This window comes from Psittacula echo (assembly GCF_963264785.1).
Source record: "Psittacula echo genome assembly, chromosome: 1".
Classification (NCBI taxonomy): Eukaryota; Metazoa; Chordata; class Aves; order Psittaciformes; family Psittacidae; genus Psittacula; species Psittacula echo.
In genome coordinates, this window is record NC_137735.1 from 153315930 (window position 1) to 153333096 (window position 17167).

The 17167-nt window shown below is 37.1% G+C and overlaps 1 protein-coding gene across 2 annotated transcripts in view; it reads left to right on the top strand.

The window, feature by feature from the left end:
- Positions 1-17167, top strand: part of SCAF11 (SR-related CTD associated factor 11) — a 47616-nt gene that overhangs the window by 11674 nt on the left and 18775 nt on the right. For both annotated transcript variants that reach the window (XM_080630041.1, XM_080630042.1), the window contains exons 2-5: positions 5291-5369; positions 6213-6367; positions 14935-15012; positions 16769-16866. In XM_080630041.1, the coding sequence (XP_080486167.1) occupies positions 5309-5369; positions 6213-6367; positions 14935-15012; positions 16769-16866 (392 nt within the window). In that variant the 5' untranslated portion in view covers positions 5291-5308. The remainder of the gene's footprint in view (positions 1-5290; positions 5370-6212; positions 6368-14934; positions 15013-16768; positions 16867-17167) is intronic.

Consider the following 17167-nt stretch of genomic DNA (forward strand, 5'->3'; position numbering starts at 1 on the left):
TTGGTTCTATTCTCACTAATGTTCTCGGCCATGAGATTTTACTACACAAAGGAGCAAATTCAGGATAAGGGCTTCTAGATCCTCAGTTTAGCCTTTATTTATTGGAGGGTGAATAGCATCACTGAATTGTCACTTGAAACAAGTCAAGTTTCCAGTCTGTTTGGACAAATTAAAAGTTTTCCCAAATAAAAAAAACTGTGAAGGTTCTTGATTTACTTTTGCAAGTACCCAGTAGTGTCTTTTTGGGGATTTTTTTGAGTATGTGTTGTGTTATGCTCAGCTATACAAGTAAGTCAAAAGCTTTCCAAATTTCCAGCTGCCATTGGAAATACCAAGTGTTTTCCTCAGCCCATCTCCAAGGTGGCACAGGACTTCTGGCAGAAGTTTTCAAAAATCCATCAAAATGCATAGGGTGAAATAGAGCCCTGCTTAATACTGCCCAATATTTCATTTTGATGGGAGTAAAGGGTGTTAAATTGTTGTTTTCTTAAGCAAATAAACTGTATGGCTGACTTGTTTCATATTTGAAACTGTTTGTTTCTTGAATTATTAAAGAAGTCAAATCACAACTAAGTACCACAAATCCTTTTTAAAATAAAAGCTTTTTAATAGAACAGTACGAGTAAGTCACTATTACGAGTATTGATGCAAAATGTATCTAAGAAGTTGAAAGGTTAATTACAAATGTTTCCTAAGGTCAGTCTGTAAGGGAACAATAACAAGCTAGTCTTGGACATCATTTTGCACTTGCTTTTTGAAGATCTTGCTGCATGTGTTCTTGATTTCCATTCCACTTTCTCACTGAGCAAGTGTACTTCTGTGTAGATGGGTCCCTAAATAGTCTCTGTATTAGAAGTAGCGTGTATTTTTAGCTTTTGCAGTTTATTTACAGGGCATAAAGACTTTGTCTTTAGAGTTAGTCAAAAAGGAGGCACATACTAATTTTATGTGTTACTCATAATTAGGTTACTCTAAATTTTAATCCAGTGATTTTTCTATTCCAATTGAAGATTTTTCTGTAATAGATTTTAGTCTAGTAAGAAATTCATTTACATGACTTTGAACAGACCAAGTCTTTTCTTTCTGCATGCACAGTGAATTAGTGTTGAAATACATCTGTATTTTTAGTTTATGAATTGCATGGAGTAGTTCGTGTTAATAGAGAAGGTAAACCACACATTTTTGTGATACAGAAGATTAAGTGTGTAAAAAGCACTTATATCAGTCTGCTTTATGGAGTTGCTTCAGTATATTAGGAAACTACGTTCTTCAGATGGACAATGATGAATGTATTCCCACATTCTGTGGTTAACACTTTTTAAGAATTTTTGGTGGTAGATGTGCTTGGCATCTGCCCTCCATGAAGACAAGAACAGGAATTTCTTTTGAAGAATAACCTAGAAACTTTTAATTACTTTGAAATAACAAGGTGATGGGGCAGAGTGTGTACTTGTGGTAATGTCCTTGTTCACTGTTTTCAGTTCAATATGCTAAAGTATTCTTCTCTTTATCTCAAATATGAAATTAAATAAGGCATTTCTCTTACAAAGGAAGTTACAAGCACAGAAAAGTAGCATCTTGGCTGTAATGCTATGTTGTCTTCAGACATTCTTAGAAAGTATTTTATCTATGGAGCTGTGAGGGGGGTTGATTTCGATTTTTGCCAGCAGTAACATAATATAGTGCTTATTGCTGTCTTGTCAAGTGTCTTGCATGCATGGGTCTTACGTACTTTCTAATATTTCACATCAACAATTAAATGATCATAACTAAAATGTGTTGGTCACAAGTCAGTGCAATGTGGTAGAAGTACTCTGGATATTAGCAGTCTTCAAATATGTATTACCTGATTGGACACAGCAATGGGTATGGACATAATGCGATCTTCATGTGAGCTCATACAAATTGGTAACTGGAAGAATGGCAAAAAAAATTATCTTGCTTCTTTCACTGTCTCTCCACCCTCCAACCAAGACTACAGATTCATTGTGTGGCATGCAGCTGGAATGATGAAGTCTGAGAAATACTTCCAAATGTTCTCAAAGTTCAAAAGAATCTAGAGGATTATGTCACATTTTGGGACAAAAAAGAGTTCTGGGGTTTGTGCTTTCTGCTCCTCTTAAACCACTGTGTTCTCCTTTCCTAACTCTGTTTTTAATTTTACAAGTTTAATGGTAGTCTTTAGTGTTAACTCTTCCCGTATTCCAAGGCCTGTGATGCCCCTTGTAAAGCAGGGGGGAAAATAGTCTTTCCAAAGTTAATATGTTAAATAGTATGTAAATTTTGATGATGTCTTTTACTTTATTTGTAAATATTTATATTTAAATTTCTGTGCTGTGTTGTGCAAAATGCACAGTGTCAAACAAAAGTTGTGCTGTGCAAAGTGATCTGTGAAATGCATTAGCAGCACTCAGCATCTGTTTAAATATTGAGTTTGTGAGAAGAGTGATGTAACACCACATAAATGTTCTCATTTGCTGCACAACTTGGGTTTACTGGTATCTTGTCAAAATTTTAAGATCTTTTTTCCTAGTTACTGTAACTGCAAGAATTTCTGGGATATCTGTGTGCCTAGAAAGAGTAGAATGGAGGAAAGGTTACTTTTTCTGGGGAGAAACAAATCTGAAGAGCTTCTGTGAGTTCTGTTTCTGTAATCTGCCTTAGTGAGCTCAAGACCCCCGTTCTAATAAGCATGAACTCTACAGCTACTGCTTAAGTTACAATTTGGTATCTAGATTGTGTCTGTATAAACTTTACTGTGGATGGATGCAGAGTGCAGAATTCTTGATCTTAGTTTTAAACTGTCAGCTGTGAGGTGTCCTGGGACTTGTAGGGTACAGAGAGGTTTGAGCACAGCTTGTGTATTTTTCTGCTTCTGCAGAGCATTGCTGATGTTTTGTCAGAATGTAGAGCACAAGGAGTGTTCTTATGTTTTATACAGAAAGGCATGTATGCCACACACCACTGCATGATTTAAACTTCCTGGGACCAAGGCCACTTAAGTCCTCTTGCAAATCAGAGTGAAAGCAACAGTCCTTGGTGTCATATTTTAAGTTCATTTGTGGTTTGGGTGGTCTTACCTGTCCTAATTTGATGCAGATTTTGCTTGTTTAAGGCATTAAAATTTAAAGTAGTGGTTTGGCTTTGCTGGCTTTCATCTTGCCTTCAAAGGATAACAGCTGGTGATCTGATCAGTGGTTGTTCTTCTAACAGAACTTGCATATAACTTATGGCATTCACTACAATATAGTTTGCATTAATACTAGTGCTGGTAACTGTTCTGCAGTTAATGACATTTATCCTAATGATTTTTTTTTTTTAAGTGATTTTTTGCATCAAAATAGGATAGCAATGTAGTGCTATACAGCTAGCTTTACAGCTAGCTTTTTGTTTCACAGTATCACAGTATGCTAGAGATTGGAAGGGACCTCAAAAGATCATCTAGTCCAATCCCCCTGCCGGAGCAGGAACACCTAGATGAGGTTACACAGGAATGTGTCCAGGCGGGTTTTGAATGTCTCCAGAGAAGGAGACTCCACAACCCCCCTGGGCAGCCTGTTCCAGTGTTCCGTCACCCTCACTGAGAAGAAGTTTCTTCTCAAGTTTAAGTGGAACCTCTTGTGTTCCAGTTTGTACCCATTACCCCTTGTCCTATCATAGTTTGCCACTGAGAAGAGCCTGGCTCCATCCTCGTGACACTCTCCCTTTATATATTTATATACACTAATAAGGTCACCCCTCAGTTTCCTCTTCTCCAAACTATAGAGACCCAGCTCCCTCAGTCTTTCCTTCTCCCTTCCCTTCCCCGCTCCTCGGTTAACTTGATTCATACATTCCTTGTGGGGGGGTTAAAAAGTAGTTCCTAATGGGAACACTGAAGCCAGCTAGAATTCTAATTACAGATTTCTGATTAGTTTCACAGTTTTGACCATTTCTTTAATGAACTGTCTGTTCAAGACTCTCAGATCAGAGTCCTGCTTCCCTGGATTGCCTAGGAAAGTGAGAAGCATGTTATGTGATGAGCATGTGCGGCAGCGTTTCTTTCATCAGTAAAAAGAAATGATCATTAGAACGCTTCCTGCTGCCAAGATCAAGCAATAAAGACTTGACCAGAAGAAGAGTTTTGGGAGGCAGATTCTGTCTCTTCCCCTTCCTGGGTGTCCAGGTGGTAAACTAGTGTAGTTTGTAAGTGAAATAGGAGGAAGTTTAGTTGAGTGTGATTGTGGTGTTCTCAGTTCTGTCCTGCTGCTTTGACCAGTAAAGGCATTAAAGAGTAAGGGGTTTGAAATCTCAGTTGATTTGCTTCAGGTTTGAGTGCTAATATAGCAGATCTTGCTAATTTATGACTTCTTCAGTCTTTTGTGAAGTTTTGAGTTGTCCTTTTAAATAATAATTTTTAAAGCTTTATATAATTCCAGAGAAAACTGCTGGTCCCTCTATGGCTGTTAGGTTGGAGCTTTGGGTGCCTGTATACCATCTCTGCTGTGACTACAGGAGTTTGAAATGCAGGAGATTCAGTCCTTGGTTTTTCAGTTCTTTGTTTTTCAAGTGCATTTATTTCTGCATGTAGTAGGTGAACCTGCAAAGAACATACCTTTGCTGTTTCTTAACGAGATTGAATTCTTTCAACCTCTATGATGTGAATCCCCAAGGTATTCTATATCCGTGTTATTTCACACTGCTCCTTTGCAGAACAGTTAAAAGGTACATCCTCCCCATTCATGATAGATACCCCAGTGCACTTGCACATGTGACCTGTCCTTTGTTCAGTGATGTAATTTTCCCTGCATTTTTTGAGTGCAGATAGTTCTAATTTTATGACAGAAATAAGAAGCAAGCAAATGTAAGCTTGCTTTCATTTTTCCCACTTGTCACTACTATGGTGATGCTTGGTGTGAAAGCAGCTAACTCTTCTGGTACTTGTGTGTTCAATTTCGTTGCTTCAGCCATTTGTGAAGGGCGATTTGCAGATATTAGTTACTGTGCTGTTAGGTGGGGTGGTTTGCATAGAAACTTAGCAATGCATTTAACCTTTAAAAATAAAAGCACTGTTGCTGGTCTTTGTATTTGTTGAACAAAAACAATTTCCAAGTTGGAAGTACTGGTTGCTAGACACCATTCATGATGCTCATAAATTGTAAACAGATTGCAAATGATCTATAGCTAACTCTCCATCATGTGTCTCTACTGTACAAAGGTGTGATGAAACGGAGAGCACTCTTTAAATCCATAGTGGTCATTTTTAAGTTGCAATCTAAATAACTATGTGAATTATTTCTGTATTTCCCAGACTACATTTTGAAAGAAGATGAAGAACAGAAAGCAATGTATTCAAGATACTGAGGGTCAGAAGCATGAAGGCATGGAAGGTAAAGTCTGTGTGTGTGGAAATACTCAAGTACATTATTCAGGTTCAAGCTGTGAAGGTCAGATTGTACATTTGCTCTCAATTAGTATGTTGCTTATTTTGAAAGAAGTTATGTAAACATAACCACTATCTTAGCATAATATTTTTCTTTGACCTGTGGGGTCCCCTAATCCTGTCTTGTCTTTTCTATTTTTAACATGTTGATGTCTAGTAGCAGAGCAAAAATGGAGATAGCAATTGTTATTCAGAAAAAATTATTAATTTAGAGTAAAATTCCTTGAAGAAAAGTTCTTGCATTTTTATATCCTGAAAACAGTTTCTAACTTTAACAAAATTGGGAGCACTTCTTATTTAATTCACATGATTAGGTAAATATTTGAAGATGTTCAGATTAAAATAATTCAAGGACTGGTAAACTGAAATAAAGGTAGACCATGTGTATACAAGGTAATGTATATAGAATAAGCTGGTCTAATTTATTTCATGGAGAGAGTGCAAATGTCCAAGGAGAAAGAACTTGGGAGAACAGTGTTTACGTGACAATGTGACCAATAGGAAACACTGTAATGCTTGCTTTATTTAAATAGCACTAGAGCTAACTTTCCTTTATTTTATGGCAAATATTGGTACAGTAGTCTATGAAAAATGGTGCATAGTGTTTTTCACCTGAAACACATTCCTTTAATTACTTCTGGGCAGTGTCTTGACTGCATTAGACCTGAAAACTTGGTTAACTTGCTTTTAAATACAGAAAAGTCTATCTTATTGCCTTATGATTAAAGTCTAGAAGGACTTTGTTTCGAAAACTGTCAACAATTCTAAGTGTCAATGTTAATAATACCAGGTGAAGAAAATGAAGAAAGCTATTCCTGCTCTACTTTATTATATGATGGTGACACATGCCCCATCTGTCTGAACTGCCTTCTAGAACAAGAGATTGGTTTTCCTGAGAACTGCAGTCATACCTTCTGCATGACTTGTATTCTTAAATGGGCTGAGGTAAGACTGAGAACCAAGGTGTGTGGTTTGTTTTTCAGTGAAATCTACTGAATCTAATGCCTACAGGTTTCGTTTGTTGTTTATTTAAGAAAATAAGTTACACATTCTGACTTTGCACAGAAGTGTTACCAGTTTATAAATAGATCATAGGAAACTTTCTCCTTAGTGCAATAAAGTACTTTGTTTTCTTTCACTGGACATCCTGACTTCCATGGTTTCCAGAGATTAGGGGTCAGTAAAAATTGGTGTTGGCCGTTTGAAAGATCAGACAGTATTACATACGTGTTGTAATACTGGAGTGTCATTAGCTTACTTTTGTTACCCGTTATGCTGTTTGTCATGTTGTCAACTTTTAGGGGTGGGACTAATATGTTTTCATGTTAGTCTACAAAATGAGTCTGATAAAACCTTAGTTTTCTAACTCTAACAAGAATTCAGCTAAAAGGTTTAGTACTATTCTGAATTTTAATAAAATTCATTTAAATATGCCTGTGGGTAAATATGGCTATGACTTGATCTGTGTCAGTATCTTTTAGATAGTTCTGGAACCTTAAAGACAGATGATTTGTTGAACAAGTTCTTGATGATCTTGTTCTATTTAATCCCTTTTTCCTCACATGTGCCCTGTAATCATTGCATTGAGTCTTTGGTATCTTTACCTTTTCTGCAAGTTTTTCAATTATCAATATAAAACATCAAAATAGATTTGCTTTATACTATATTGGAAGGAGGTGTATGCTCAAATGAGATGCTGGTTTTTGTCCTGCTTCTGTGCACTTGAATTGGTTGCTTATTGTAATAGAGACCACTACTTTGTTTCTCCACAATAAATTCCCTTTTGAAGTAAGTAAGGATTTTGGTTTCAGTATATCCTTTATTAGGCTGGCATCACTCTGTGTATACATACAATATACTCATGTGTTATCTTTTACTTATTATATTTTTAACCTTGATTTTTGTGTTATTTGTTGCTGAAGGCTAACAGTACCATAAATCACTTCTTTCTGAAGATTTTGTATGAACTTTTGCATATTGAAACAAGGTTATTAGATGAAACTTGCTTTAGATTCACAAACTAGATAATAAACTGAATCTCCTGATGCCAGATTTTCTGCTCTGCAAATGATTAATTGCAGTGCTTTTATTTATAAGAGAACAGGAAGTTCTCATCCACAATTTTATTCTGACTTCCTTAGCTGGTTGTTATAATGGCAGCTGAAAGACAATAGTGACATGTATGGTAGATGGAGGGCTTGCTACTGGATTTGAATTTGTTGACATTGTCTAACGGATGCTTTTAAGCCCAGTGAGGAAGGGAAATTTTCTTGTTTCAAAGAGGCAAGTGAATGATGTAACATTTTTCTTGTCATGTCAGTGCATTCTTTCTTTTTTTTTTTTCCACAAAGTACTATCCAAATAGAACAAAAGACTTCTGCTCTTAAAGAATTTACAGATAAAGTAGATGTGATGCCATAAAATCAGTGGGGGGTTGTTTTTAAAGCTATGTAAGGCTTCTACTGTTTCTTTCCGTTAGTGACATCTGATGGATAAAATCAGCCAGCCTTCCTGTTCTAAGGATGCTTGACAGTTGGACCTGTTGAGCTCATGAAACTCCATAGTTTTCATTAAAAGTAAAGGGGGGGAAGAAAAAACCAGATGTTGGAAACTGCCTGACAGATGTTCAGAAGCTTCAGCTGTGAGAAGCATATGAGGGTTTATAGCTTGAAGTGGTTGAAACATACTATAAGCATGTGGCTGTTTGAAGCATGCTGATGCCTTGTGGGTTTTGTCCTCTATTAATACTTACTAAGTAAATGTTTTTTGTTTTGGCTTTAAGTGTTGCATAAGGTTTAGCTTTCTCTGCTAGTTCTTGGTTGATCATAACTAACAAAAACTAAATAATTGACAAGTAGTCAAATCTAAGCACTTTGAATAATGAGGATGAAAAAATTATTTGCTCTTTAAAAATAAATTACATTGTGTAATTTACTAATGGAGAGTTTCAAGCTGGAGACTTGTGTTGGAAGCTCATAAAAAGTAAAAGGCACTAAATCTGGAGCTCAGATTACTGGACACAGCCTTCAGTGGGAGTGCTGAAGGATCAATAGTGTAAGCAAAGTGTTGCTTTCAGCATGAAGATGTACATGACAACATTATTCTGGCCACATAACAGAGAACGTGTTTGGCTATTGCTGTGTGTAGAAAAAGGAGGGGAGGGAGAAGCTACAACAAAACCCACAAAAAAACCCAAACCCTACCTAGAGTCTTCAGTCATTATTGATACTGTTGTGTTACACAAAGGGAAGTAATTACATTACGTGTTTATCTTGTCTGTAGTCCTAGCAGTAGATTAAAACTATTTGGGTCAAACCTAAATTTTTTAGCTTCTTTTTTTCCTGGTATGCTTCCACTTTGTATTTCAGTTGAGAAGCACGTATGTTCTCATTCATGAGTTATGAAAGCATTTAAGTAAAGCTAATGTGAAGGGAACTTAACTAGGTCTAAGGCAAGCAGATAGCAAATTAGCCAGAGCCACCTCAGCAAACTCCTTTAGCAGCAACAGTATCTTGCCTGCATGCATTAGAAGAAAACTGTACTTATTTTGTATTCTATTAAAAGAAAGCGATCTTAAATTAGAGGAGATAGGTATTTAATCTGCTTTACAGTAAGTTTTTTAACTTCCCTTCCTTTCTTCAGAGTGCAAATAAATATACTGGAGATTTCGGTCCTTGCTCTTCTATTAATTCCTCTTCATGAGGGAAGGAAGAGTTGTGAAGAAAAGATTCAGTGTGTTATCTGCATTATCGCAGTGGTTGTGTGAAAGACAGATGTCAGTGACCCTCCCCAGCTGAGCTTGTATCTCTCTGTCTTTGCACCTGGTTTCCTTCATTTATTTTTCCTCATCTGGAGGATTTGAAAGTGAAGTACGTTCAGCTGTAACTTCTCCAAAGCATTGGGGCATATTCAGGAAGGCCCTGTGCAGTATCAGTGCTTGACTTAATAAAACTAAGCAGTTGGCACAAAGAGCTGTTTTTCATTAGTTTCTAGCAGATGTTCTGTTCTTAGAATAGTCTTTTCTTTTGTGTTAGTGTAAGGTTTGGATCACTGATTATGTAGAATGTACTGCACATGTATATTTTGAGGGTAAACAGTTACTGGTATGGTGACTGGAATACTTCATGTGTATTCTTTCTGAACTGGATTTCTTTTGTCCTAAAGTATATAGGAAGGAATTAGTTTATGTGGTGATAAGATCCACAGTGATCTTCCAATATAGACCACTGTGGGCAGGATTAAGATTACATTCACAAGCCAAATATGTTAAGAGAAACACTATACCTAAAAACCACCACAGCAATGAAAAACCTTATTCAAGTGTATCCAAGATAATGCATACACAGACAATGCATCTGAGAAGTGTTGCACAAAAAACCCCTGTACTTGTCAAATTATTTCAGAAAATGTAGACTTTAGATACCTTTTTTCAAATGACCTGTTTGTGGTATACAGTTGTTCTTGGCATATTTCCCTGCTAAGGGCAGTTGGAGAAGATGACCTTTACAGGTCCCTTCCAACCTTAATGATTTTGTGATTCTGTGATTTATCGTGTATATTCATGCAGCAGCTTGTGAGGTGGGCTGATGCCAACCTTATGAAGTTTAACTATGCCAAGTGCAAGGTCTTACACCTGGGTCGGAGCAATCCCAGGCACAGCTACAGGTTGGGCAAAGAAGAGATTCAGAGCAGCCCTGCAGAGAAGGACTTGGGGGTGTTGGTCGAAGAGAAAATGAACATGAGCCGGCTGCAGTGTGCGCTCGCAGCCCAGAAAGCCAACCGTATCCTGGGCTGCATCAAAAGGAGCGTGACCAGCAGGTCGAAGGAGGTGATCTGCCCCTCTACTCTGCTCTTGTGAGACCTCACTTGGAGTATTGTGTGCAGTTCTGGTGTCCTCAACATAAAAAGGACATGGAACTGTTGGAACAAGTCCAGAGGAGGGCCACGAGGATGATCAGGGGACTGGAGCACCTCCCGTATGAAGACAGGCTGGGAAAGTTGGGGCTGTTCAGCCTGGAGAAGAGAAGGCTGCGTGGAGACCTCATAGCAGCCTTCCAGTACCTGAAGTGGGCCTACAGGGATGCTGGGGATGGACTCTTCATTAGGGACTGTAGTGACAGGACAAGGGGTAACGGGTTCAAACTTAAACAGGGGAAGTTTAGGTTGGATCTAAGGAAGAAATTCTTTACTGTGAGGGTGGTGAGGCACTGGAATGGGTTGCCCAGGGAGGTTGTGAGTGCTCTATCCTTGGCAGTGTTTAAGGCCAGGTTGGATGAGGCCTTGGGTGGCATGGTTTAGTGTGAGGTGTCCCTGCCCATGGCAGGAGGTTTGGAACTGGATGATCTTCAGGTCCTTTCCAACCCTAACTATTCTATGATTCTATAATGTTGTTAAATTGCAGTGCAGAAGTCTGAGTACTTTTGAGTTTGACTTCGGTTCTTCCAATAATATAGTGTCAAACAATAATATAATATAGTGACACGCAACTTGTCAACATGTTATGGCAATTTTGTATTGGAATTTAAGAACTAGCCAACTGCATGATGTAGGTAGAGAGAAGACAGCTGTTTAGAATTGTACCTAGCTTGCCTGTTGATTAGGTGTTGAGACTAGAATCTCTGTTCTTACGCACTCTGTATCTTTACTATCCATGAATGATACTTCCAAAAAAAAGCAACCGGCCCAAGCATTGTCAGAAACAGTGCCTTCCTAAAGCATAACTTTAAATACACTTTTTCTCACTGTGTGGTGTTATGGTCTCCCTTTTCTCTAAAGTTGGAGGTGGAATTGCCTGTACATTTCATTACACCTAGTAATAACAGTACACTAAAAAGCCTACATTACTTTTACAATCTAAATACCACCTTTAAGCCTGAATTCAGTTAAGCGAATCTGGTATTATTTAGCAGGTTCTCTAATAAAGAAGCAGTAAAGAGTGCAGGATCATGTTTCTTTTTGGATCAGCTTTTCAATACAATAGTTGCAGAACTGACTTGATTATGGGCTACTTGTGGGGAGAAAAAAAACCCAACACACTAACAAAAGAAAATATTAGGAGAAGGGATTTACTGCAGCAACTCTTAATTCCATACTTGCATCTTGTTACTACTTGTTATGAAACGTCATATCATGGAACTTGATGAGATGGGGATGCCTGCCAAAGTTATTTTATCAGTCAAATGCTTTGGGGTTAGCTTGCACGTATTTGTATGGTTTCCTGACACTTCCTAGCTGGAATATAGTAACTGCTTCAGCCCTTTGTCTACCTCACTTTGCTCAAATGCTGTTTGAAATTGATGCAGTTAAAATAAGGGACATTTATTCCTTGAATTTACAGATCACTGTTTGGTGGTGCTGTAGTAGTTACAGCAATATTGAACATGAAGTTATGCCTTTGGAGCTAAAGCAGGATTTTTTTTTTTCTAAGGGGTTATTAAAAATGAAATTCTATGAAATAATTTTTTTTTTTTTTTTTAACTTAAAGCTAAACACACACATGCTCATGGATATGAGCTTTTCAGGGGTTGCAGATTTCATGAATGCTTACATATTTTATGGACAGAATTCTTCAGAAGTCATAAGATAGGTGAAATTATGAATCACTGCGGAGTAACATGAGAGCTATGAGTAGTTTTCTATGAAGAGTAACACAATTGAAGACATTTTGAAGTGTGCTGAGCTACTATTCTGCGTTTCTCCAAGAAAAGCACTTTTGGGATGCAAAGAAAGGCACAAATACCAGCTATGAATTTTTAGTGATTTTGATGATTACATGAAATACTACATGTTCTGGTTTTCTAACAGCTGTGTCAAAGAAAGATACTATATGAAGCTGTGGTTCTTCTAAGGTTGTGACATGTCCCACACACTTCCTTCTTCGTGCACACAATAAAAGTGATAGCTGCTGCTTGGACTCATTCCATCTCAGGGGCTTTTTTTTTCTTGTTTTAAGTTATTCCCCAAAAGGATGGTGTGCATTCAGTTACTTTTGAGGCTACCTGAACAGAAGCCTCAAAAGAGAGAAATTGCTAACTTGCCTTGGGTGAAAGAAGACTGAATGCCTTTGTCACTCCTCGTGATTGCTTCTTGTAAAAATATAGTCAATGTTTTTTACCAGCAGTTCTTTAGTAGCACAAATTCAGTCTTGCTGTTGGGTAAAGGGACAGGAGAACGGGTTTTTTTTTCTTCCATTTAAAAGGTTTGTTCTTGTATGTTAGCAAATACAAGAGTTATACAGATGAAGTAACCTCTAGCTTTCCTCAGGGCTACGCTGTAATTGTACTGTGCTGGGGGCCCTAGAAGTGCACATGGGACTGTCTCATGTCTCCACAAGAGAGACTAGAATCTCTCTTGAGATTTGTAGGGAACTATCAGATAATGCTAGGGCTACAAAGAGCCACTGAGTAGGAGTGAAAAAAACATCTGCTGTTTCTGAACATACCTGAACTGAATGGGGACTTTTGATTTCTTCCAGAATGTTTTCCTCTTTTTCTATGTATAACTGTGATTGTTCAACATTTGTCTGGAAGAACTGAAAATACAGGGGTTAACATCTTTCTAGTGGATTGCTGCTAGTGACTCTTAGTGTTCTGTGACACTTCATTGCAATGAATAAACATAACTCACTGTGGCTTAAACTTGGAAACGTAACTTAATATTCATGTGTAAATTTGAAATAGAAACAGATTGTATTCCTGGGAAAACGTACTTCTCAGCTAAGGTTAATCCTGAAATGATTACAAAGAAAGTTAACTTGCTTCTACCTACCTTTAACAGTCTGGTATATCTAAGAACCAAATATTTACCTTGAAGTTTGCAGCTGAAGCAGCAGTTACAGTACATTGCATGCTATCAAATATCCCAACTGAACAATACACTGCTATGTTCTGTGGGTTAGCTCTACATTGACTACAGGACAAAAACTGATTCATGATAAGTCTTTAGGGAACTGGCTTAATTACCCAATATGCTTTTCTTAACCAAGGCCATGACACTGGGGGGAACAATGGGTATTCTCCAACAGGGGTGAGTTTTTAGTTAGGATAAAATACCAGAGCATCAAAAGGAGAGGTAATGGCTTTAACTTGCTTATTCAACAACTTATTCATGAAACTACCCTTGGGGGGTTGGAGTTTTTTGGTGTCTTCTTTTTAATCAGTTCAACACTGTTCTGTCAGCTTGAGTTGAAATCAGAAGCTTCCTGAGTGCTCAAGGTTTGGGGGCTCTGTAAGTGGAAAAAAGTTGAGCACTCTCTGAAATTGGGAAAAGAAGAGAATGAACTGGAAAACTGAAAGCCCCAGTGAAAAGACAAGAATGAAGTTCACCACTGAATTTCAGGGCAGAGTTCACATGCAAGTTTCTCATAGCTGCTTATGCAATTCTGTGTCTTGCTTGCATAAATAAAAAGTGTAATACCCTGATAGTTCTCTTAAGGGCAGTAATTGAATGCCTCTTAAGGGCATGTAATTCATATGCTAGTTCTTGTTCAGTGGTTGAATTAGGACTGGAGGCTATGTGTGGTTTTGGTTTTCTTCTTTATATTACAAGAGTCCTGAACTGAGCCTGTTCACCTCGCAATGGGGATGGGGGGTGACACACATGATGACATAGTGGTAAAACCCCAAACCAAACAAACAAAGAAAGCCCACCAATCCCCCCCTCCCAAACACATATCTGGAATTGCAATGAGTGAACAGTTCTCTAGCAGCAAAATTTAGTATCTGATATGTTTTCCTGAAAGATAATTAAATATATGATCCAGTTGGGTGGACCTTCAGTTGAAGCTTCCCTGTTCCATGACCGATAACATTTTATTGTTCTCTGTGTATGTTGCTGTTGTCTGATGAAGTGTAGCCTCAATAATAAGGCATTTAGGTGACTGGGGAAAAAAAAACCCAATCCATCCGTATTTCTTTCAAAATAACTTTCAGTTCATTCTGTTGCAAAGTGATTTTTGTTGTCTTACACGTGGGAATCTGTTCTCTCTGCTGACTGCAAAAACAGAGATGTAACGTAGTTGAATAGATATGCAAGATGAGGGAAGGTGTTACGCTAATTGCTGTTGGTCTTCCCAGTTTTATATTTTGGGGGCACACTTTCTGTTGAAAATAACATGAAGAAATAAAACATTAGAACAAAAAGAAATGAAAAGAACATGAGCATATTGGGATAAAACCAATTGCCTAATGGGGATTAAAAAATAAAAGAATGTAGCTAATAATCTGAAATGTTTTTCTTTTTTTGAACATAACTTCTGAGCTAAATTCTTGCTTCCTTTATATTTTCCCCTAAGGAGAAGTCTACTTACATGATACAAAATACAGGGTGTTTGAATAATGTATGTGAATACATTCTTACTATGAACAAGTTGTAATTCTGTGTGCTTCTGTAAGCTACTATAATGGCTTATATATTGAAATGGAAGTATAAAAATGTATATCAATGAAAGGATAGAAAACCAAGACTTTTCCTAACTTATTACAAATTTTGTAATAAGAAAAATTATTTTTCAGACACAAGCTTCATGTCCTATTGATCGTAGACCGTTTCAGGCAGTATGCAGGCTTGATGCATTAGAAGAGCAGATAAAGGTAAGTTCCAGACTTACTTTCTTAAGAAACTTCAGTCGTAGAGAAAACACAAGTTATGCCACAACCTTTTATTCGTAGGTCTGTGTTAAATAAGCTTTCCTAATGAAATAATTATTGCTTTAATGTTTCTGTTACATATTTGAAGCTAGGAATTATTCTTAATTATATTTTTTTCAAAGCAAGTGTTTACAGTAATAATAATCACAAAGCTGCTATTGATACTTTATAGTATCTTTGAGTGCTCCTGATGCGTCTAAGAATGGAAGTATAGTAATTGGTCTCAGCGTGGTTTTAACTAGATTTTGCAAACAAGTGCTGTATCAAGTAGCACACACTCTTGTCTTTTTCTTTTCTTCTAGCTGAGGTGAATCTTTTATGTTCACAGCCTCCAGTTCAGAGACAAAAACACGTTAAGGCAAGAGGAATCAATTAATGCTAAACCCTGTTCAATCTAAATTTCTGAGGTTTTTTCCCAGCTTTCAATTCTTAATTTTACTGCTGCTGCTGTGGAGATAAGTTTGTCAAGTAGGAAAATAAAACGTTCTTCTGATAAATGATCTTGAAAATGTATATAGACTGATGCTGAGAGTTCTGTGAACAGTTTTGAAATTCTGTATTGAAATTATGGTTATAAGAGATTTCTAAGGTGGTGGTTTTGCATTTCGAAAATAAAAAAAAACTTAGAAAAGTTTAGAAAATAGGCTCCTACTGCCTTTCGCTTGTGCTTCTAGAGGCTCAGGTAATCAACTGCAGAAGAAGCATCCTCATAGCCACAGATACTTTCTTCTCATAGAAAACCACACTGGCATATTTTATCTTCCTTATTTCTAAAGAAACAAGCAGCTGAAACAAGTTAAACTGAAGCTTTCATTTGGAAGTTTTCAAGTGGAAGAGCGTGAAGGCTATATCAAAATACGTTTTTAAAGGTTCTTTGTAGAACTGCAGTGCAAACAGGTGGACAGAGAATAAGGGTCCTGCTCTGGAAAAGAGCCACTGGAGCATAGGGGTAGATGGAATTTGTACACAGAAATGCTGACACAGTAGTCAATATTAGCTGTGGCACAGTCAGGACATTGGCAGTTTTCCCTTTGTGATAGTCCTAACTAGAATGCTAATAGCTTAAGGAGTTGCATATAAAGCCAGGATTCTAGAATGAGGAGATACAGAATATCTAACGCAAACAATTGCTGCATAGCCACTGAAGTAAACTTCATAATATGTAATAAAAAGTTTAATTGCTTTCTTAGAATTTTGAAGATGGGGAGCAGGGGTTGAAATGTGATGTAAAATCCATTATTTGTTATACTCCAGAGGAAAATCAAGTGCATTTCAATTATGAGGAAGTATTTGAAATCGGTAGTTCAGCATTTTCCCAAGCTGAACCTTACATATTGGTAAGACCTACCAACTTAGTTTAAAAAACCACTTAGCTTCCAAATTCTTGGTGGAAGATAGTGCATAGCTTTGAGATACTTGCCATGGCAGTCTGAATGTTCAGGGATTTTTGGTCTTGTGGAATTAGTATGCATCTCTGGCATAGCAAATGTGCATCTCAAGGTGGGAGTTTTTCCTATTTCATGAAAAACAAATGAAAAAAATATCAAATCCCCAAACTGCGGTGAAAAAAGTAATGATTTGAAATGTTTTCAAGTTTTTGTGTTTAAGCTTGTTTTCTCTGTAGACCTTAACAGTCTGAATAAATTTTAAGCCCATGTGTAGAGATTCTAGATTGGATTGATTTAATTTTTCAATACAGGTTCAGGTTAAAAAGCAACTAAGGAGGAAGGAAGAAGACAAACACTGTGCCTGCAATAAGGGAAAATATAGCCATGCTAAGAGAAGAAACTTTTTGAGGTTGGTCATCCGTGTAATTTCAAGCATTCTAGTTGGTATATTCAAAATATAATGTTAATTAATGTTAATTATATGTTAATAATATTATATGATTCAAAAGTCAACTGTTTTAAAATATACACCCCAGAAAAATTCTAGAAAAAAAAAAGTTTATTTTAAAATAAACTATTTTCCATCAGTGGTAGTTTAGCTTTACTTTTTTCACTGACGCAATTCCCACTTGAATACTTACAATAGCAAGCAAGAAGTAAGGAGCAGCGTATTTCATGGAGCTCTGTGAAAGTTGCATTTTTTAAGACCT